This window comes from Rhineura floridana, chromosome 16 (genome assembly GCF_030035675.1).
Source record: "Rhineura floridana isolate rRhiFlo1 chromosome 16, rRhiFlo1.hap2, whole genome shotgun sequence".
NCBI lineage: Eukaryota > Metazoa > Chordata > Lepidosauria > Squamata > Rhineuridae > Rhineura > Rhineura floridana.
Genome location: NC_084495.1, coordinates 27,418,127 through 27,440,023, shown reverse-complemented (window position 1 = coordinate 27,440,023; position 21,897 = coordinate 27,418,127). Strand labels below are relative to the sequence as shown.

Sequence of the window (21,897 nt, the reverse complement as noted above, 5' to 3'; positions counted from 1 at the left end):
CTGCCAAGTCCTTTTTGTCTCAAGCCTGCACCATATCTGTCAACTGTCATTTTCTCAAATATAAATCAACTATCCCCCATTCTCTTAGTCAATCACACACAGCATTCACCAACATTCCATCTCACTCACTCCCCCTCTCTTTACAAACACATCTCATGTATAAGCTAATACCAACCTTTACTGTAAATATCAGACATGCTGAAGCATAATAAAAGCTTCTAAAATAATCTGCAAAAATATGGCTTGGGGTGGTGCATACAAGTAGCAAAGAGGTCATCACACTAGCTGCTCAAAGCTCTAAACTGGGGGATCAGTTTCCTGGATTCAGCAAAACCCCTTACAAAGACAGAAAATTAAGCATTTAACCTATTAGGTACCTTCTCTCTCAGCCAGACAAATCATTACAAATTAGCTTGAGAGGGCTCTGGTGTCCAGATGCTTGGTGTTTTATTTAGGCAGTCCATAATTTTATTTTCCAGACTGGGTCAATTCAGTCTGTGTGCACAGCTGAATTGATTTCACTGAGTCTCAATGGCCCTTTGTTTAAGGGTGTTTTTTTTAAAAAAACCCAACCAATGCACAAAATGAGGAAGGCCTGATTATGTACTTTAAAAAATAGCAATATGGGCCAAGTTCTTTAAACTCTAGACAATTCAGACGGAACAATTCAATACAAATAATTTCTCCTGTCATATACAACGCCAAGGAAGCCAATGGAATTTTTCCAGACTTTGTTACAGATCAGCTCTGAAAGCCTGCATCCACCTTTTCTTTTTACTTAAGTGAGTGTGCTACTTATAAAAATGATGCAAACTGTATTTCTGTAAATGCTATTCTGTCACATGAAAGCTCCCATTATTCTGGATCTCCATATGAAACCCTCATAAAAGCTAAGTTAACCTTGCAGCCTACAGGCTGCTGACAAAATTTTGACAATTTCACTTGGGACTTATGGTATCCAGCTAAGTTCTGTGCAGAGTAGACCCATTGAAATTAATGAACCTTAGTTAGTTGTTACTTAGGTTCGATGGGTCTACTCTGGGTAGGACAACCATTGGATACAGCATCCCTCTACCCTTGGTAGGACTGACATCCCCACCTTCCCACATCATAATCACAGGCACTGAAGTCACACTAATAGGCCTTTCTGTTATCTCCATCCAGTATTGGTCATAAAACCAAAACTGATTTGTTGAAAAGTGGGGGGAGGGGAAAGGAACACACAGGCTTAATTCTGCCTTTTCTTTTGATAAAAGCAACTGGCTTATAAGTCAATGAGAATAATATGACTTCAGCAAGATTTGGGGCTTATTTCCCTAAGGCTCAATAAATAATGTGGAATAAGAAAAATGGGTGGGTACAGTTGTTCCGCACGATGGCTATGCTCTGCCTCCACAGTTGGAGGCAGAATGCTTCTGAATATCAATTGCTGGAAATCGCAGGAGAGTGTTCTTGTGCTCAGGTCCTGCTTGTCGGTTTCCCATAGGCATCTGGTTGGCCACTGTGAGAATAGGATCCTGGACAAGGACATTGGCTTGATCCAGCAGGCTCTTCTCAATGTTTGGGTTCAGTGGTGGAAGGTAACTTACTCTGAACTTAAATAGACTTACTTATTGTGTCTCCCTTTAGATTAGGAGTGGAGAACCTCTGGCCAAAGGTGGCCCTTCAGGCCTCTTTATCTGATCTTCAGGACTGTCCCTAGGCCATTCTTCCTCTCCAGTCCATACCCCCAAGTCTCTTCAACCTACACCCCTCACTGGGCCTGCTCCACATCCTCCTCAAATGTGTTTGCCTGGCTAGAGTGTGTACTTGAACTCTGGTTAATGCCTTTTGGTTGCCTGGATGATGGATGGAGAGCTGTGGGTGCGTAGAAACCTCTGAATTTTGCATGTCCGGAATGTAACTTACTGTACAAAAGTAAGAGTTACACCCATTTTTGCTCTGGTCTCACCCACCACTGGCATACGGCTCCCAGAATTTCAGTGCATAAACCACCTGAATAAGCAACACACACAATGATTTACGACCCATTGAGAAAACTATTGTTTATTTAGAAAAAAGGTTACACTGGTAGAATTTATCAGATAAAAAAATTGTTTTCTTTTTTTAAAAATGTCATTGTGAAACTTTTTTTGACTAAAGTCCAGCAATACAAAGCTCCTGCTGCTGTAATATTGAAACCTAATTTTTATTTCTGTTTGGAAGAAAGTATTTCCCAATTTCTCTAAAAACATTATGACAAACATATAAGGTGTAGTAAGGAACGGTAAGAGTGTAGGGGTTTTTGTTTGCTTTTTTTTAAACAGGTCAATGTTGCGCACATAATATACAAATAATTCATAAGCATTGCATGAAAACAGTGCTCCCACTTGGTTTTAGTTATTGATGTTAAAAACAATAAATAAAAGCTGGATTTTGAATGAGGTAAATTCCAAAGGTTCAATAACTGTTTATTTGTTGGTTTTCAAACACCTAAAATAATGAATTTCCAATTGAAAAGAATTACTAAACTTAGGCAGTATTTTGATAATCTAATGTGAAACTCTGTACACATGAAAACCTCATTTGCACGATGGCAACAATTTGCAGCACATTGTGCTAAAATATGGAACATGTAACACTTTCAGCCAGGTACTGAAAATAAATGTTTAAGAAACTAAGCGACAAGTTAAAAATACAGTAATGTACAACTCAACAATCAAATCTTCAGCAATGGGAGGAAAATAAAGCAGAGAACTGAATAATTTAAGGAGATGCAGATGGGTCCTCTTCATTCACAACTTTCTGTGCAATCTATATTCTGGAAAATACATATCTGGTCACAGCTCAGTATCTTCCCATTTCAAGCTTGCCTAAAAGGGAGAACATCAGAGCAATTAAATACATTTCATAAAGGATCAGGAGTTGAAACAAACTAAGAATTAACATTGTAACCAAACAGAATGGCCGGACATTGTTCTCACTCAGGTAAACAAAAAGCATAAAATAGGATGTCAATTATTATGTGCACCCCAAGATATGTTAACATGGCTCTATCTTTACCACAGCATCAGCTCAACAGGATTCTTACTAAGTCCCCTTTGCAGTGGTACAGCACAGCACAGCATCTATAAAACCGAGCACCATTGTACATTGTGCACTTATAATCAAGACATGGTACCCTTGTGGCTGTATTGGCCCAAAATCAAAAGTAGAAAGGGAAGTAGCTGTGGTAATGAAGGGGAAAAAGTACTTAAACTGAGTACTTGAATAAATTACAGTATGAATTAATCTGAGAGTGACACCATTTCCTACAGAAAAGATTGAAACTGTTCCATAAGAGGTAAAACATGACAAGATGTGAAATTGCCAGTGCTGTCCTGGGTTCCTGAAATTAGGCAGATGGATTAAGAATGAACAAACTCTGAAAGCAGTTTGTTAATTCCCTTCATCTTGTAAAATGTCTGTAGTAAACACTGTTTTGACACTTACAGAATACCTGGCAGCAATACTGCTACCTGAAGAATGTTTAGCCTCGACATTTGAGCATGTTGACTTGTAATTAGAACCTGTCAACCTTTACCATTATTTTAATGTATTAGCACACACAGTTCTATATTTTGATTTAAATATAAATTCATGAGAGTCATCTCAACATTTATCAAAGTCTAATTACAGAGATGCAGCAGTTTAAATTACTTTTCTTTTAGCTGGAGTTGAAGCCTCTGGTCCACAAATGCGAACACCATAATAGGTTTGTTGGTCTTAAAGATATTGCAGGGATCTTTTTTGGTATTGCTACATACAGGTTACCTTGGTGACATCTTTGGATCAGCTGAGTAACTGGAGAGTTCTTGCAAAATGACTTATGTTAATTAAGTCAAAACCAAGTTACAAAACTTCAGTCTATACAGCAGTTCTTGATAGCACGAGAAGCTTTTATTTAAAACAGTGACAGTAAGAATCCAAGTGGTTTCTTTATTATTTTAGTCTTGACAGTTGAATGATAGACCTTAGAAAGGGTGTCCTTTAAAAGTTCAGGAGCTAGAACACATTAACTGATGAAGCTCTACAGATCAACTTTTGCGAGTACTACTTGGGATTTAGCACTATTCTGTAAATAATCAGGGCATGCTATTTTACATTATTATATTCATATGCCTTTAAACAGTTTAGCAACAATTCTCTATGAAGGAATAGAAAAGAGTACAGGAACACTTTTTAAACCAATGTTACAGGAGCTGGATTTAGGACTGTTGAATGTTTCAATTGGCATCATCAACTTAGTGACCACCACCTTCTGCCACATATCCACAATCTTGTATTTAAGAAGTCGCCTAGAAGCTATAGATGACTAGGAATTTCATGCAGGTGGGGAAGTAGATTGGCGGAGGAGGGGCAGACTGCTCCATTTCGATTTTGTTCTAGCTCTTTTTTCACAAGAAGCACAGAAATGAAATAGGCTGGTAAAAGAGGCAACAGATCACCCTTCTCCTCCATCAATCTGGTTGGCAAGGCAGATTGCATTACCAAAATGCATCCATATTGGACACAAAGGAGACAGTTATACTTCTCTTCCATGGCTAGCAATGAAATGCAGGCTAGTACTTTAAAGAACAAACACACACAAGCTATTAACTTTTCTCAGCTTATTTGCAAGACTTGATCTAGTTTGCCCTCCCCATTTGTAACACCTAGTAAAACTTACCTCATGTAATTACATCATAATATTCCGCACTTTCCTGTCACTAGTCCACTAATGACAGAGGAAGTGAGGAAATTCAAAATGTTGTGACATCATAAAACAAGATAATGTCTACTAGATGCTGAAGGGGTATGGGGAACCAGTTGAGTGGTAACTGCTTTGGGGGGCAATTGCATATTTACTGTCACTCAAACTTTGAGCCATGAAGCGACCTGCAGGTCATAGATCAGCCTAGCACAAGAGATTACTCTTCTTTGGTAACGCTCTTTCATGACAGCTGAGCAAGTCCGAGATCAAGACTCAATGCGCACAAGCTGCAGGTCAGTGTTGAAAAGCAAGTGAATTGAAGAACACTGTTTATTAAGAGGCATCATGGACTCAAGCAGTCAAGTAGCTCAATAACTTAGAACTATTTTTTTTTATTTTTGGGAACTCTCCAGCCCTATTTGTGCAAATGCTTTCATCCTCAATATGAGAGGGGCACAATCCCCACGCTCCTGAGCATCCTTGCCTTCCTTCCCCACCAACCAACCCCCCCAATTCTTTCCTTGAATAGAAAGAATTATGAAATCTGGTGCAGTGCTGGATTCATCTGTAATTGGCATCTCCCTAAATCCACATTCTGTTCCTTTCCAATTTCCTAGCATTAGCAGTAATGTTCATTTGAATAGTTCCATAACTCTGGACCACTACTTCCTTTTGCTCAGCAATAACTGCTTTGATTTTACATTACTCTTTCCCACTTACAGTGAAGAGAGAACATCAAAAAGTTATTCTTACCTTGGTCAGAACATTGTTCATTATCTGTGTTTGTCTGAAGATTTATGAGTAAATCAAAAGATTAAGGGAAATTAATTTTTTTTAAAAAAAATCTTAGAAAACAATTATACAAGATTAATGACACAGTGAAAGGATATTGTTTCTTTTCTTCTTTCCCCCCAGTACTGTCACGTTTCTCTTTTTTCTCTGTTTTCTCCTTATCATGTCTAGACTCCTACACGTAATGAGTTAAAACAAGAAGGAAAATAATTATACATGCACTTTTCATTTTTCTGTCACGAAACATCAAAATGCCTAAATAATATTAACAGGACAGTGAAAGGACAAAAAACAAAGGATGTATTCTTCCTGAACAGTTTCTGCTTATGTTCTATTTCAGACATTAAAATACATTGAAAGTATACACATACATTCACTAAAATGCAACTAACCCCAACTCTATACATTAAGTGCAGTTATTACTACTATTCATAATAAAGAATGAGCTTCACATCCTACCTAATATGCACTGAACAACTTGAGTAAGAAGAAAGTAAGTATTTTGGGGAAAATGATAAAGTAAAATTGGATGTCTTGCCTTTTTACTACCAGAGGAGCTTTTCTCCACCTTTTCAACTTTGATTGAGTCTCCTTTTTCTTTGCTTGAAGATTTTGATTTGCTTTTCTCCTTTTCCTTCTCATTGGAGTGAGGAGAATCAGAGGGACTTTCACTCTTATTATGTTTGGAAGAACCAGCTGGAAAGACAAGACAAACACTACATTAGTAAGGCCACTCATGGTACCAGCTAAACATTATTCAGAAAAGAAAAAGCAAGAGAGAACATACTTGTGCCATTTTCCTCTTTTCGGCGTTTGGTTGAATCCTGAGGCACTTCCCGATCACTATTTGAATGATCCTAGTCAGATACAACATCAATAAATTTCACACACATAGATTTCTAAAATACTGCAGTTTAAATATTATGCTTATTATTTATTTAAGACATTTATATACCACTTAACCATTTGCATTTCTAAGCGACTTAAGGAGATTTGTTAAAGCTAATCCTTTCTTTAACTTGCCTACTTGCACTACATATTCTTACAACGTGCTTCCTGTTTTTTGTCCTAATGAAAACTAAAAGCAGTCATTGAAAGTAGCTTTGTTTGCAGATGCTTATCATCATAATTTAAAAACGACAATTTAAAATTAGTATGTATAGGTAACAAACCCTTTTTCGATCTTTCCTTTCCTTTTCATCTTTCTTCTCTCTCTCTCTGGATCTTTCCCTTGACTTGTCCAAATCTTTCTTGTCCACTTCTCTCTCCTTACTCTTGGACAGTGCTGGAGCCGAGTGGTTAATGTAGTGCTGTTAAATTAAGGTAACATTACCAAGGATTAATGCATCTCTCTTGAGGTAGTGCATTAAAATAATTGTATTTTGCAGAAAACCAGAAATTATTATTTATTCTTAAAGCTTTGGCAGTCTCTCAGCTATTCCTTATGTGACACTCCAAAAACACCTTGAACATTTCAAAAGCAAAATTAAAGCTGGAAAAAATGTTTTTTTACTCAGTACTATGACTTACTGAAATACAGGAAGCTTGAAATTTCAGTAAAATAAGGACAGCAGACAAAATAATTCTGAAATTAACTGTGAGCCTGATCTATTTAAATAAATAAGAAACTAATCAATTTATTTAAGAACATTAATATACTACTTAAAATAATTTAAAAAGTCTCTGTAATGGTACAGGCTTAAATAGCTTGTCAACCCCTTTCTAAGAGGTATATGAACCTGAATGCTACCCTTTGCCTTTATTGCTGGCGGGTATATGAAATAACTACGCTTCAGCGGCAAGGAGAGATGACTGATCATGGAAAAACTGCATGAATATAAATTTTTATTCAAGTTTAATTTTTTCAGCACATGTAACTTATAAAAGTATGTACAATGTTATAGTATAGTCGCTAGTTCCTTATGTATAATTAGTTGCATTAAGTACTAGGACCAACCTAGATATGATATGGAGCAGATGTAACCGGGATAATTCATTTAAAAAACACAAAAACAAAATAAGAGCAGCCAAAGCAGGAAAGGGATTTTAAACACATTTTTAAATGTGTTCCATTTTTTCAATTTGAACTGACTGGTATGGCGTTTTCCTAATTTAAATTTTCCAGGTACCTATACATTTCCCCATGTACAGCAAACAGCAACTTCAGGGGAGGAGAGAATTTAAGTTGTAAATGAGGCATAGGGAGAGGGGATAAGTATTAGATCTCCCTACCGAGCACCACAGTTACATCCACCCCCTCCTTCATGGTTGCTTTCAAACAAAAACATGGCTGATCTTGTTCAAGGATCTTCCATATCCATATAATTCAATCTTCATATTTTGCATTTTCCCAGCTTGTGAGTTTGTCTAGAAATACCATTCCCCATGGAACGTCCACTATTTCTAATCATATGTAATCATTTCTCAAGAGAACCTATTATTTCTGGTTATTCTGAATTAATATAAAATAATAATATACACTAGGATTAGTTTGTTTTGCTAATATAATCTTGGATATATCCAAGCCTCCTCCCTCCTTAGACACCTCCTAATGAAACCATAAACGTTGATTCAGGTATCATCTCATAATGACTGCCATACAGAAGTTGATGTATTTCCTATACATCAAACGTAAGAGAAACCCTGCTAGATCAGGCCAAAGCATCCTGTTTTCCCTACAGGCCAGTAAAATGCCTCTGGGAAGTCCACTAGCAGGCCAGAAAGCAATAAGACTTCTCCTGTGATTGCTCCCTAGCAACTGGTATTAATTAATACCTCTGAACATGAAGGGTCTATAAAGCCATCATGACAAACAGTGACCAACAGACAGTTCATGGAGGATAGGTCTAATCCTTTCAAAGCTATCTAAGCCAGTGACCATCGCATCTTGCAGCAGGAAACACCATACATTATTACCTTATGTTCCTGAAGTGTAATGTTCTATTGTTTTGGAGTGGGCCTGGATTGGAAAGGGGAAACTGCTGGCAAGATGCAATGTTAAGGTAAGGGGGAGGGGCAACCTTTGGAGGGCATGATGCTGGGGAAGGAGCAGCAATTGGGATTGGTCAGTTTAAAACCAGTCAGAGGGTCTGGAACCAGGGTAGAGGGTGGATGGGATTCTTACGTTAGGAAGAGGACTAAGAGACAGGAGCTTCTGTCTTTGAAGGCTTTGTATAAAAATATCTTTCATACTATAGTAATGTAATACTGTGCTCACTAACAAGCTTAGCTTGATTTTTGTTTTCCATTCTTTCATGAATGGAATTTGTTACATTACCAGCTCTTGTCTGTCCCTCATGTAATTTACATTTTAAGGCACAAGTGGACAACCTGTGGCCCCCACATCATTTTATGTGTCCCCCACCTCCTGATGCTGCCCCATTCTTCTATCCCATCAGCATTCCTTCCTTCCTGTTCTTTTCTTCTGTTTTTTTCAAAAAAGTGTTTTTATTTCTTTTTGTGGAGTTTCAGAACAACTGGAAGGGACAGCATTTTATTTGTTAAAAATAAACTGGCATGTGTGTGTGTTTATATGATACTCCCCTAGTTTTATAGCTTGGGGAAAAGAAGCATTTTCTCCAGCTGTCCGAGAACAAATTGGCAGCATTCTGCCATGTGTATCTGTAACACACTAAAGCCAGAAAGGAATTACTTTCAGTTTCTTTCCTGAACAGTAACTGCATTGGTCTGTTGTACTAAAACAGAAAAATCCTCTATATGCTTATAGGAGAGTATACCTATCAAATCCAGTGGGGCTTGCTTCTGAATAAAGCTGTATAGGATTGGGATTTCTAATCTGAGGAAGTCATGGTAAACACTGAAGCAGGGCGACATTTATTCCAGATTAGTTAATCCAGAACACTTATGTCTTTTCACATAGTTAGCTCTGGCTCCACCCAGTACCTGCATGTGGCCCACACCACAAAAAAGGTTGTTCACCTCTACCTGTCCATTCACCTCTACCTGTCTATCCACTGCCTGCATGTGCCCACAACCCAAAAAAGGTTGCTCACCCATTTTAGGGGCTGAATGTCCACCCTAGAGCAAAATATTTATAGCGCAACTGTGACAGAAGCTGTGTGGTGATATCATTTGGAATGTCACACTATTCTCATAATGACTGCACTGAACTCTCTCCTCTAACACCCAAATCTCCCGTTGTGGTGGTACTTTTGCAAAGTTTAGCTGCAGTTCTGAACTGAATACAGGTGAAATAACTGAGGCTGATCCAACCAGCAGGAGAGGGAATCACTGAGTTCAACACTTACTGGCCATTCAGAGTTGCAGCTTCTTGGTGCTCTTGGTTCAGGCAACTCTACCCGCCTTTTTAAAAAGTAGGCTAGAGACCAGGTCTGCTTTTCGCCAATGCCACATGGTAAGCAGCTGCAACCCTAGCTTTCTAATTCAGAACAATGCCTTTGCAGACTCCCTGTGAAGGGCAATCCTTGAAGATACCATAGATGTTTCAGCTTGTGCACGTAGATGGAACTGCTGCTTGCACAGAGTAAATGTACCACTGGTCTCACCTGAAAGGTGATTTTCATAGGAGGTATCCCATCACTGCAGGGGTTGTAGCTCCACCTATCGTGCGAAGGCAAGAATGTTTTTGAAGTCAAGACTAGGGGCGTCAGGCCCCTCCCACTCTCCAGTTCATTCGCAGCGAGTCTAAAGAGAAATATCTAAAAATACAATAACAAGGCCAACAGGCCTGCTAGCAGGAAAATAACGCAATAGTAACATTCATAATAACGTGACTCCAACATAGCGAAATAACAGAACTAGCAGTCTTGACTTCACTATAAAATTTAAATATAATAGCGTAACAGGAATATATAACACATGAGAAAATATCTAGTCATCCTCCAACTGGGAGGGTCGTGATGGGATACCTCCTATGAAAATCACCTTTCAGGTGAGACCAATGGTACATTTTCCATAGGAGGTATACCATCACAGCGGGATGTACCAAAGCAGCCCATACAGGGAGGGACCACCCACATGCTAATCCTCATTAAGAACCTGTTGCAACACTCGTCTGCCAAAAGAGGCGTCAGCAGAGGCATAGCGATCTATTTTATAATGCCTTATAAACGAGTGTGGGGTAGACCAGACTGCAGCCCTGCAAATATCAGCAACAGGAGCGTTGGTAGCAAAAGCAGCCGTAGTAGCCGCTGACCTAGTTGAAAGAGCTGTTATGCTAGCTGGCACTGGAAGCTTAAGGGACTCGTAAGCTAAGGCAATACAAGCCCGCAACCAGCGGGATAAGGTGGAATTAGCTACTTTATGCCCTATAGAACATGGGTTAAAGGATACAAACAGAGACTCAGTTCATCGTATATCCTGGGTCCTAGACAGGTAGGTCTTGAGAGCCCTCTGGACATCCAACGAATGCCAAGCCTTCTCGAGAGGATGGGTAGGATTCGGGGAAAAGGAAGGCAAAACAATGTCCTGGTTGCAATGGAAAACTGAATCAACCTTGGGACGGAAGGAAGGATCAGTCTTCAGTACAACAGAGTCCTTATGGAAGACGCAGAGATGGCGAGCAGAAGGCAATGTGCCCAACTCCGAAACTCGTCTGGCAGATGTGATTGCGATCAGGAACAAGACCTTGAAGGACAGCATATGTAGAGGCACAGTCCTGATGGGTTCAAACGGAGGGCGTTGCAAAGTCTGCAAAACCTTCGGCAAACTCCATGAGGGAAACCGATGGACAACAGCCGGAGATCGTAGGGCAACTCCCCTCAAAAAGCGTTTGATGAACGGATGTGAGGCAATAGTCGCACCATAAGAAGAAACTGATAGAATAGACGACATAGTCGAGTTATGTCGACGTAAGGTGTTGGGTCTAAGTCCCATCATGAAGCCGTTATGGAGATATTGTAGCACCTGTTGCATGGTGGCCTGGGATGGATCGTGGTGGTGGGACTGGCACCACTTGGAGAAAGCCACCCAAGTATGTTGATAAATACGAGTGGTAGATGGTCTTCTCGAGGCCAAGATAATATCAATAACAGCGTCAGACAGGCCAGCCGACCTCAAATGTCCCCATTCAAACGCCACACTGTTAAGTTGAGCCAAGTGGAGTCCTGGTGCCATACTGGACCCTGTGATAGAAGGTCTGGCCTGACTGGGATTGTCCAAGGATCCATTACTGGCATTGCAAGAAGGTTCGAGAACCACGGTCGGCGTGGTCAAAATGGTGCTATCAGGACCAGCTGTGCCCTCTCGCTTCGCACCTTCCTCAAGGTTTTGGCTAACATTGGTATTGGAGGGAAGGCGTACAAAAGACCTTCTGGCCACGGTGTTGATAGCGCATCCACTGCTTCCGCTGTTGTGTCCAAGTATCGGGCAAAGTACCTGGGAAGCTGGCAATTGTGACTGGAAGCAACCAGGTCGACTGAGAATGCGCCGAACCGACACTGAAGACGATGGAAAATGACTGGATGAAGTTTCCATTCTCCCGGAAAAACCTGTTGTCTGCTGAGCCAGTCTGCTGTCACATTCCAAATCCCTCTGAGATGTTCTGCTTTCAGGGATTGTAGATGTTGTTCTGCCCAGACAAAGATGAGGGAGGCTAAGTCCTGCAGAGGATGAGACCTGGTGCCCCCCTGTCTGTTCAAATGTGATTTTACACACGTGTTGTCTGTTCGAATGAGAACATGGTCCAAAGGGAACTGAGACTGAAAATGAAGTAGAGCTAAGTGGACAGCCTTTAGCTCCAGCCAGTTGATGCTTTGAGTCTGCTCTGCGGTGGACCAAACCCCCTGAACGTACTGGGAGTTGCAGTGGGCTCCCCAGCCGATGAGGCTGGCATCTGTGGTTACAACAGTTCTGCGGGGTTTTCTGAACGGCATGCCCTTGGAAAGGTGTTGGGCCCTCGTCCACCAGCGGAAGGAGAGGCGCAGTGCGGGGCTCAAGTGAACTTTGCGATGGTTGGAGCTGGCAATGTCCTGTTGAAATGGCAACAAAGTCCACTGAAGGTGACGAGTGTGGGCTCGAGCCCATGGCACAATATGGATGGTAGAAATGAACATTCCGAGCGCCCTGGCTAGAAGCATGACGTCTGCGGATGTTTGTTGCATCAGGGACCTTGCGATGTTTGTGATGGCAGTGATGCGATCTGGAGCCAGAAATACCATTGCCTGTAGGGTGTCCAACATCGCCCCTAGATGTAGTAGGCATTGGGTTGGTTGAAGATGGCTTTTGTCGAAGTTGACAAGCCAGCCGTAGGCCTGCAAGACATTGAGGGTGATCATTAAATGATGATGAGCCAGCTCTTCAGACTTTGCCCGTATTAACAGATCATCCAGATATGGGTAGAAATTAACCCCTTGAATCCGGAGATAAGCCACTAGAATGAGTAGCACTTTGGTAAATACTCTTGGAGCAGAGGAGAGGCCGAACGGCATCGCTCTATATTGAAAGTGCTGGTGGCCAAAGGCAAACCGAAGAAACTTTCTGTGGGCTATGCAAATGGGCACATGGAGATACGCTTCCTTAAGGTCAATAGAAGCCAGAAAGTCTCCTTCAGCAAACTCTCTGTAATGGAGTGGAGTGATTCCATTTTGAACCTGCGATATGTTACAAAACGGTTGACGAACTTGAGGTCCAATACCGCCCTCCATGACAAATCTCGTTTAGGCACAGCAAATAGGAGGAAGTACACCCCTTCCGACCTCTCAGTTGTGGGGACTGGCTCTATTGCCGCTATGTCCAAGAGGTGGTGTATAGCTGTCTGCATGATGCTGTGCCTGGCTGGTGCCCTTGGACAAGGGGACGGATGGAATTTGTCTGGTGGGGTCGCCCAAAACTCTATTGCATAGCCATAACAGAAAAGCTCCCTGATCCAGGAGACCGTAGTGAGGCGCAGCCACTGGTCTCCAAAATTAAGTAATCTGCCACAAACGGGAGGTGCGTTAATACTGCTTGCGTTGGCGAGGCCCTCCCCTATATGAGGACGATGAGGTACCCCTGCGCCCTTGGTACTGACCTCTGCCCTGGAAACGCCGGTTCCAGGATCCCCTGAAGGAATTGGGGTCATACGATCTGAAGTCACGGCCTCGTCCTCCTGGCCGCGTTCCTCGAAAGGGCTGGTTAGTGCAGAAGGGAGGAAGTCGCCTGAAAGGCCTGTGGTCGATGTTCGTGACAGTGGCCAAAACCGGTTTGTGGGCGTCTTTGGGATCAACCAGCACTGCCTTTAAGGCTTCCTCGCCGAAGAGTAGAGATCCGGAGTAAGGAGCCCTAGACAGATTCATTCTGGCCGCAGAGTCAGCTTGCCAGTGGCGAAGCCAGAGGGTCCGTCGAGCAACTATCTGAGCCGTCATGGCTCGTGCCCCCAGTTGAGTGGCATCCAAAGTGGCATCAGCCACAAACGCCGCTGTCTTACGCAACTTTATCAGTGACCTTCTGAGGGAGACAGGATCCGGGTTAGTGTCCTCTAAAAGATCATCCAGCCACATCATAGCTGCTCTGGAGAAGACGGAGGCTGATGCGAAGGCACGCATGGAGAAAGCAGTGGCCTCATGATTTTTGCGGAGGGCGAAGTCTAGTCGTCGCTCAGTAGCGTCCTTTATTATTATTATTATTATTTATTGCACTTTTAGACCGCCCTATAGCAACAGGCTCTCAGGGCGGTGTACAACAGGATAAAAACAGATTTAAAACCATTAAAAAAAAAATTCTACTTCCCTGGGCAAAAGAGATCGTGAAACTAGGCTAGCGATCGGTTCGTCTATGCCAGGGACGGCTAGCTTGGTGGCAAAGTCCGGAGCTAGGGCGTAAAGCTTGTCAGCCAGGTTCTTGAAGCGGCGAGTTTGGAATGGATGAGACCATTCTTCAGAGGCCAGTTTGGCAATGGGGTCCAGCACCAGGATGTAGTGCTCAGTAGGTGCAGGGGATTTGAGGGCCTTGGCCCCTTTGATAGCTGGAGTGGTAGATGTTGAAGGCGCAGCTTGGAGACCAAGGGTGTTAACTACCCTGCGTGCCAGGGGCTGATAATCTGAGGCATTAAACAGGCGATACGATGTATCCTCCTCATGATCCGAATAGTCGCTCCAGTCATCTCCTTCAACGTGGTCAGTGAAGGTTGACTCCTCCCCATACGAAGCTTCGTCAACACATCTGCCTCTGGCTACATCAAAGGGATTTGGGGAACAGGAAGGGTGTGCTTCATGACACGCATGTTGGTCCATAGTGCATTGAGGTATGGCAGGGACTTGTGGTGGTGACTGCATTTGGGTGAAAAATGACAGCATGCCTTGAAGTTGGGAAAGGAAATCATGGGACAGCTGCAGCCCCGTTGGAGCAGATGTTTGTGCCTGAGTAGCTGTTGGAGCAGATGTTTGTGCCTGAGTAGCTGGCTCCGTGGGTTGAGACGGAGGATAAGCCCTGGGCGGCAACATGGAGGGAGGCTGGTTAAGCAAAGGCTGAGTAGGAAAGCCAGCAAAGTCCTCCTCGTCAGAGGAAGCAGCAGGTGAATGAAATATATCTCTTATGTGTTCCTGAGCTGCTGTGGTGGGGGTCGGCACAGAAGCATAGCGTGGACGCTTCGGTTTGCTATGGCTGGAAAGATGTTTGGTCTTAGCCAGTGCTTTAGCATGCTTAGTCTTAGTTGCCTTGGAAGGTTGCGGCTTGGCTGTTTGAGACATGCCTGGCTGTTCTGCCATCTTGTATTCACTTTGGGTGCAGTACACGGCCACAGCGGGGGCAGAATGTAGGGACCCGAACGGGCACAGTGTACGACCACAGAGGGGGTAGGATACACTGGCAGATGGCTAAGTACACGGCCACAGAGGGGGCAGGATGCACTATGGTATCAGCGTTAGTATTGTAGGCTGGATTTCAGGCTTGGTACACGGCCACAGAGGGGGCAGAATGTACAGTACAGACTTCAGGCTTGGTACACGGCCACAGAGGGGGCAGAATGTACAGTATAGACTTCAGGCTTGGTACATGGCCACAGAGGGGGCAGAATGTACAGTACAATTTGTGCACAATATCAATATTCTCAGTACACAGCCCTAGCAGCAGTATAGAGCACAGCCACAGCCTGAAGAGACAGTCACAGAAGCAGAGTGCAGACAGCGTAGATCACAGTCACAGTCTTGAGATACAGCCACAGAAGCTGTAGAGGTCAAATAGTAGCAAGGGGCAGCAGCGATGGCCGCGTGGTAAAAGAACCCTTGTATATTTACAGGGTCCTAACTGCCCCACACCTACAGGTAACCCTGGCAGCCCTCTATTATTAGTACAGGAGAGGGAAAGGGGACAAACAAAATGGCACCCGGAGCAGGCGCGGGAAAATAAAATAAAAAATGGCGGACAATGATGAAGAGGCAATGGCGGACGGAGGTAGAGCCGCTCGTGCTGCAGCCGCGGGGCCGATAAGTGAAGTCACGGCGCAGAAAACAATAAGGGAACGGCTAGGAAAAAAGGCAAAAAAGCCGCAGCCGCTAAGGAAGCAGGAGGAAGCAGCCGCCGTCTGCAGGGACCGTTGCGGCGCGAAAATGCCAGGCAGCGAGGCTCAAAACAGTCCGACAGGTAAAAGCCGCAAAAAGAGAGAGCTGCAGCCGCAGGCTCTCAAGGAGATATTCCAAAAAAGGTACTGCCGTGAGGAGAGAAGCCGCGGCAGAACCCGGGACGGAGTTGACCCAAATGGCCAGGAACGGGAGGAAAATAACGCCGGGAGCTGCAGCCGCAAGCTCCCGCTGGGAATAGAGAGAACCGCAGCCGCGGTCCCTCTGATGGCCGTTGGACGAAAGACTGGGAAAATCAATGGCCCGGGCAAGAGAGACCCCCCCCCAAAGGGAATTCCCCAGGAATGGGAACACAACGTTAGATACAAGACAGAGGGAAGGAAAACACTCGGTAAACACACAAGTAACAAAACCTCCACACCCTGTCAGACAAATACAGCAACAAAAAACACAGAAACTTAGCTAAAGCTACGCTAAAGAATATCAGACTTGTTCGTACGAAGGCAAGAATGAACTGGAGAGTGGGAGGGGCCTGACGCCCCTAGTCTCGACTTCAAAAACATTCTTGCCTTCGCACGATAGGTGGAGCTACAACCCCTGCAGTGATGGTATACCTCCTATGGAAAATGTTGTGTTCTTTTAGAGGTACTATTAGTTTCCAACTGAAACCCAGTGAAAAATAAAATATTTTATGTCTCTAGTTGGCAGCTGAGGAACAGCACAGGAGAACACGTGTAACTGCAGCAGTTTGGAGTACAAGCTAAATGCTGCTTTGTTTATGCAAAAATTCTTCCCTCCTTTAGAAAGTATGAAATGGATATATTACACAAGCTTAAGTGCAAATCATACTAAAAGGAAATCATACTCAGGATATGATCACTCAAGAAATTGAATAACATCAGAAGTGCTGGATCAGACCATGGGTCCATGTGGTCCATGACTCTTTCTCAAACAGCAGCTAGCCAGAAAGTGTCACATATAAGCAACAGATCTCCCTGGTTGCTTATATGTCAGTGTAGTTATCTAACTTTTTGTCTTCAGGGAATCCTTTCCATACTGATTAGACTACTGAGGAATGTGTGCTACAGAATCAAACCCCAGTTGTAAAGGATTCTGGGGCATCTTCTAAGAGGACTGACCATGTGGGGGACTGATGGGCTCCAGTGGTGCCCTGCTGGAACTGAACAGTATGACCTTGAACAAAACAACATTCTATGCAGTTGCACATTGCAGGGGAAGATCAGCAGCAGCTGGCAGGGAAGATCAGCAGCAGCTGGCAAGCTGTATTTCAGAGACGTCTGTGTACCATTACTGATCTTGAACAACCCCCAATAAGCTTTGTAGGATGTTCCTATAACACAATATGAAACCATAGACATACTGCATTAATACAGTACAGCCTCTTGTGGCAGCTAGATATGAACATTTTACACACAGCTTTACAATATATCCCACTGTACTAACACACGCGCTAGTAAACTTAAACATGACCTGCCAAAACTGCAAAAAACCACAATTTTTATTTATTCTCTGTGGCCGAATGAAAGACTCAAACCTTTGCTGAAGAGTCCTTGAGTTCGCTGAGGTTGTCCTGTAGAAAATGAATGGAGATGACACATAAGCTCGCAAAGTTCTCAGAAACCACAGGAACTTGGGGAAGCACGGCCATACCCTTGAAACAAAGAACAGCTACTCCTTCTGGGAATAAATCCAGTATTAATACTTCTCAAAAAAGATCATATGCACACACCTATACTAATTATATACAACAAGCTACATACAAAATAAATATGATTTTATTAGTTCTTTTAGAACACCCAAACCCACACTATATTGCAAACTATATTTTTTAAAAAAGTGTTACATGAATAGCCATAGGTATGCAACTGGGTTGGGGTGGAGGGGAGATAAATATCTGTCTTCCTAACTTAACATTAAAAGTGTGGATAGTATTCCCCTTAATAGCCATAACATAGCATTACTTTAGAAATATTTTAAAAAACATACTATTATAAATGTATACTGCAGTCTTTCCCATACATTTGCATAGAATAAAGTCCCTCTGATACCAATGGGACTTGCTCCCAAGCAAGCATATGGAGGATTTCATCCCAATTATCAATTATTACTCAAAAATAATAATGAAATTTTACTACGTCTTAAGCCAACCTCTTGAGAGAGTTCTTTTAAATGTTGGCAAGATGGCGATACCCCCACATAATCCATCCCAGTGCTCTGATGAAGTATCAGTAACTTACAGTTTTAAAGCTTCAACGTACTGCAAATTCAAAGATTCCATGAGCTTAGTTGGTTTAGAAATAAAAATATAAACATGGAGCAAGGAATTGCTACCCTGAGTCTTCAAGAAGGCTACAGCCATGGTTTTGTGCTGCACTCGACTGCTGGGGGTTTTCTCTTTGCTGGGTGGAAGGTTTTGGCTGCCACATCTGGTTTAAGCGTAACGCAGAGCTCAACAGGGTGGTAACCCACTGGAATATAAACAAACCTTGCAGGGAAGGTGCAACAGATGCCTGCTCACTGAATATATACAACTACAGGAGAACTGATCACCAAGGAGACTTTTAAAACGGGACTCCTTTTCAAGGCTCCTCCTTGGAAGGCACACAGCGGTATGATGCTCATCAAGAAGCCTGATGAATTCAGAGGTATCGCAAATCCCATAATCCTCCAGGAACTCTTCAGTGCTATAGATTCTTCTATATTAGTGCAGAAAAATATGCTCCTCTCTCCTTGCTGCAAGAGACTCATTTGCTTGTAGCTACCACTGCACTCCAAAAATATATCTGACTGTTTTAAAACAGTGAGGCACTTTTGGGTTAATTTTTTTTTCTTGACACTTCCAAATTCTATTTACAACATTTGTGCTAGGTCCTTGAAGCTTTAAATTTCTTTTTCTAATTTTTGTTTTAAAAAATATATTTTTTTAATACTGTATGAAAAAAGAGTCCACCAACCAAGAAAAAAAATGCATTTTCTAATGCAATATAAAACCTCCAATGGCTCCACTTGGCACAAAACTTGAAGGAAGTCGGACACTGGCATTCCAAACACGAGAGCCTAAAATGGGCGCTGCCTTCCTCAGGCTATACTAACCTTTACTGTTGAGGAATGTGATGGAGAAGAATGGGTATCAACTTTGCGACGTTTTTGTTCTGGAAAAGAGAAAGAAACTGATTTAAGTAAACAATCAAAATCAATAGGTCATCAGTGCTTGGAATCCTCAAGTTCCATCTAGATCTTCAAGATGGCCTCTCAATCTTCTAGAGTAGTCCCACCAAAAAATTAATTCCTTAAGCTGTCAACAGAAATAGGTTTTTTTAAAGAAAAAAAATCAAAACCTTCCACCCTGTTATATATGTTATTTAAAGAAACAGAGAAGTACAAGGAGGTAAGCTTACCCCTTTCAGAATCTGATGCTTCAGTTCGGGGAACAGGTGACTTCAAGGACCCAGCTACTGGCACCTTCTCTCCACCTCCTCCTCTAATGTTTTCTTTGGATTTCACATCCTTGGTTACATCTCTTTCTCTGGACGGTTCCTTCTCTCTCTCCTTTTCTGCAGTTGACTTTGACTCAGCATTGGTCACGATGATCTTGGATTTTTCATCCTTCGACGACTTCTCTTCTCTCTTGACTTTTTCCTTCTCTTTATCAGATTTAGGCGTCTTTTCCTTGGTATCTCTTGCTTTATCTTCTTTGTTTGCCCGTTCTTCCTTTGGTTTATCTTTCCCATCCTTTCCAAGTGCTTTGGCCTCAGGAGTGGCAGCTGGAGTTTTCTCTTTTTTCTCCTTATCTTTTTCCTTCCCACATTTTTCTTTGTCCTCTTTTTCTTTTATAACTTTGCTGCAAGAATTAAAATAATGAAATATTAACATGAGAGGCAATTTAACCATCCTCATTTTAAAAAGAGCCATTTCCACATTTTCTGCTGTCACCAAACGTCTAAACAATGAGAAGTATCCTCTCACTTTTTAAATTTAAGTGGAGGAGCAGCGATGAATGTTTTTCTCAAATGGATGGCCGTTTCTGGTAATAGGATTGGGCTATCAGGAACAAGCGCCGACGCTCAGAAACACGTCACTTTTCTCTGCCTCAGTCCATAATAAGAGGATCAACTGGTGATGCACATGACCCTAGGCATCAGCCAGCTGTTATCTGCTGCTGGCTTCTGCCAAGACAAGACACCCACAACCACCTCCTTCCCTCAAACTGAAGGAGGCAATTTTTGTCTTGTAGGGGGTTGTTCTTCAATCTGGTAGCAAGTGAAAATGCACTATAAATCAACTGTCATATTGTTCTGAGAAACTGTAATTCTCCTCACTGATCCGAATGCATGAGGGTCTTCACTGAGCCAAGAATCAGCATAATTGAATCCTGCTGCATCCCTGCATTAGCAGCCCATAAAGTGTTATTACACCATCCTAATGCTGCCTTATATGGCCATGGGGACAAAAAAAAAGCTGTCTCCTTTCACCCCAGACAAAACCGAAAGATTTTAATCCCAGGATTTTATCCTCCTTCGAAGGAATGGGTTCTTTCCCAAGGTAATTTACATTCTAAGGAGAAAAGGGTGGCAGTTACCTGTTAGAAGCACTGTTTCCATTGCTCGTGGTCACCTTTGGTGTTGCATTGGCAGCTTTATTGATCACTTTAACAGCACCCTGAGATTTCTCCTTTAATAATTTATCTGTTGAAAGAAAGAAAGAAAGAAAAGATAATGAACACTGGTTTATTTGATTGACTCAGCGGCGTATAAAGTCCTCAAAACCAATTATATTGTGCTGAATTGCCAGGTAAATCACATTTATTCTATTGAGCAATGGAATTGATCAAGAATCATTTGTCAGTAATGAAAAATCACAACGTGGATACCACTCAGAATAATCTCAGCAAATTTTATTGGTACAGTAGTTACGTGCAGAAAAAACTATTATAAACACTTATAGCACAACACTGTAAATGTGAAAAGCAAGTCCCACTGATTTCAGTGGCACTTGCTCTCAGGTAAACAGGTACTTAACCTTTTCACACCACAGAAGCCATTTTTTAAAATCTCTGAAGCAGTATGTAGTGTATAATACACATGCATCTTTCCCTTCTTGTTAATATTGAGGTAAACAAGTATTAGGGCTGGTTCACACTCACATGCGCATAACTAAGAGACCAGGATTGGATCTGTGACTGAGCCTTAATTCACTTTATCTCAGTTACAAAAATTTTCAATGAGTTATTTCTCACACTTAATTGCAAGTTATCAGCTGTTCAGTAATCTAGAAATATGCATACATGAATGAATTGGACTTTAGGTTTTCTTCCTAATAAGACAGCAGTGTGAATTCCCCCTATTTATCTTGCAAGTGACATACCAGTCTCCTCAGCAGTGCTTTCTTCCAGTTTAGCTGCATTTATTGTGAGCGAAGGAGGCAGCCCAGCTCCACCTGGCCCATTTTGCACTGTTGTAGGTACTGCATTCCTAGTAGGTGGGTCCTTGTGGTGGAAATCATTTTCAGGGACCATGCAATGTTTTCTACTTTTCAACTGTCCAGAATAGCTGAAAGCCGCACAAAGTGTTAAATATGCACAAAACAAACAAAGAAAAGGCTAGGATAGCTGCTTGGAAAGAGAAAACTGATTTAACTGTAGATTGCAACTTTCCCAATTTAAATACAAACTTTTGATTTTTAGAATGACATAACTTTCTTCAAATCACTTGTCATGCCTTAATCCTTACTCAGATCCTCAACACCTCTGCCATCAAACACATCTTTTTCCTTGTTCTGAAAAGAAAATAAAGTAAACCACTAACCCTATTAATGGGCTTTAATGTTTTTCTGAAACATAGAAAGGAGATGAACATTTAGAAGAATGTGATAAAAATGGAATATACATGAGAATTTAAT

At 42.1% G+C, this 21,897-nt stretch overlaps 1 protein-coding gene across 1 annotated transcript in view; it reads right to left on the bottom strand.

Moving 5' to 3' along the window:
• Positions 1-2,032: 2,032 nt before the first annotated feature.
• The window catches only part of THOC2 (THO complex subunit 2), a 62,659-nt gene continuing 42,794 nt past the window's right edge, over positions 2,033-21,897 (bottom strand). Inside the window, exons 29-39 of the mRNA XM_061598333.1 lie at positions 21,364-21,548; positions 20,579-20,684; positions 19,398-19,840; positions 19,093-19,151; positions 17,534-17,569; positions 6,676-6,813; positions 6,291-6,360; positions 6,042-6,199; positions 5,602-5,678; positions 5,465-5,512; positions 2,033-2,852 (exon numbers count right to left, since the gene is read on the bottom strand). Coding sequence (XP_061454317.1) covers positions 5,485-5,512; positions 5,602-5,678; positions 6,042-6,199; positions 6,291-6,360; positions 6,676-6,813; positions 17,534-17,569; positions 19,093-19,151; positions 19,398-19,840; positions 20,579-20,684; positions 21,364-21,548 — 1,300 coding nt within the window. The 3' untranslated portion in view covers positions 2,033-2,852; positions 5,465-5,484. The remainder of the gene's footprint in view (positions 2,853-5,464; positions 5,513-5,601; positions 5,679-6,041; positions 6,200-6,290; positions 6,361-6,675; positions 6,814-17,533; positions 17,570-19,092; positions 19,152-19,397; positions 19,841-20,578; positions 20,685-21,363; positions 21,549-21,897) is intronic.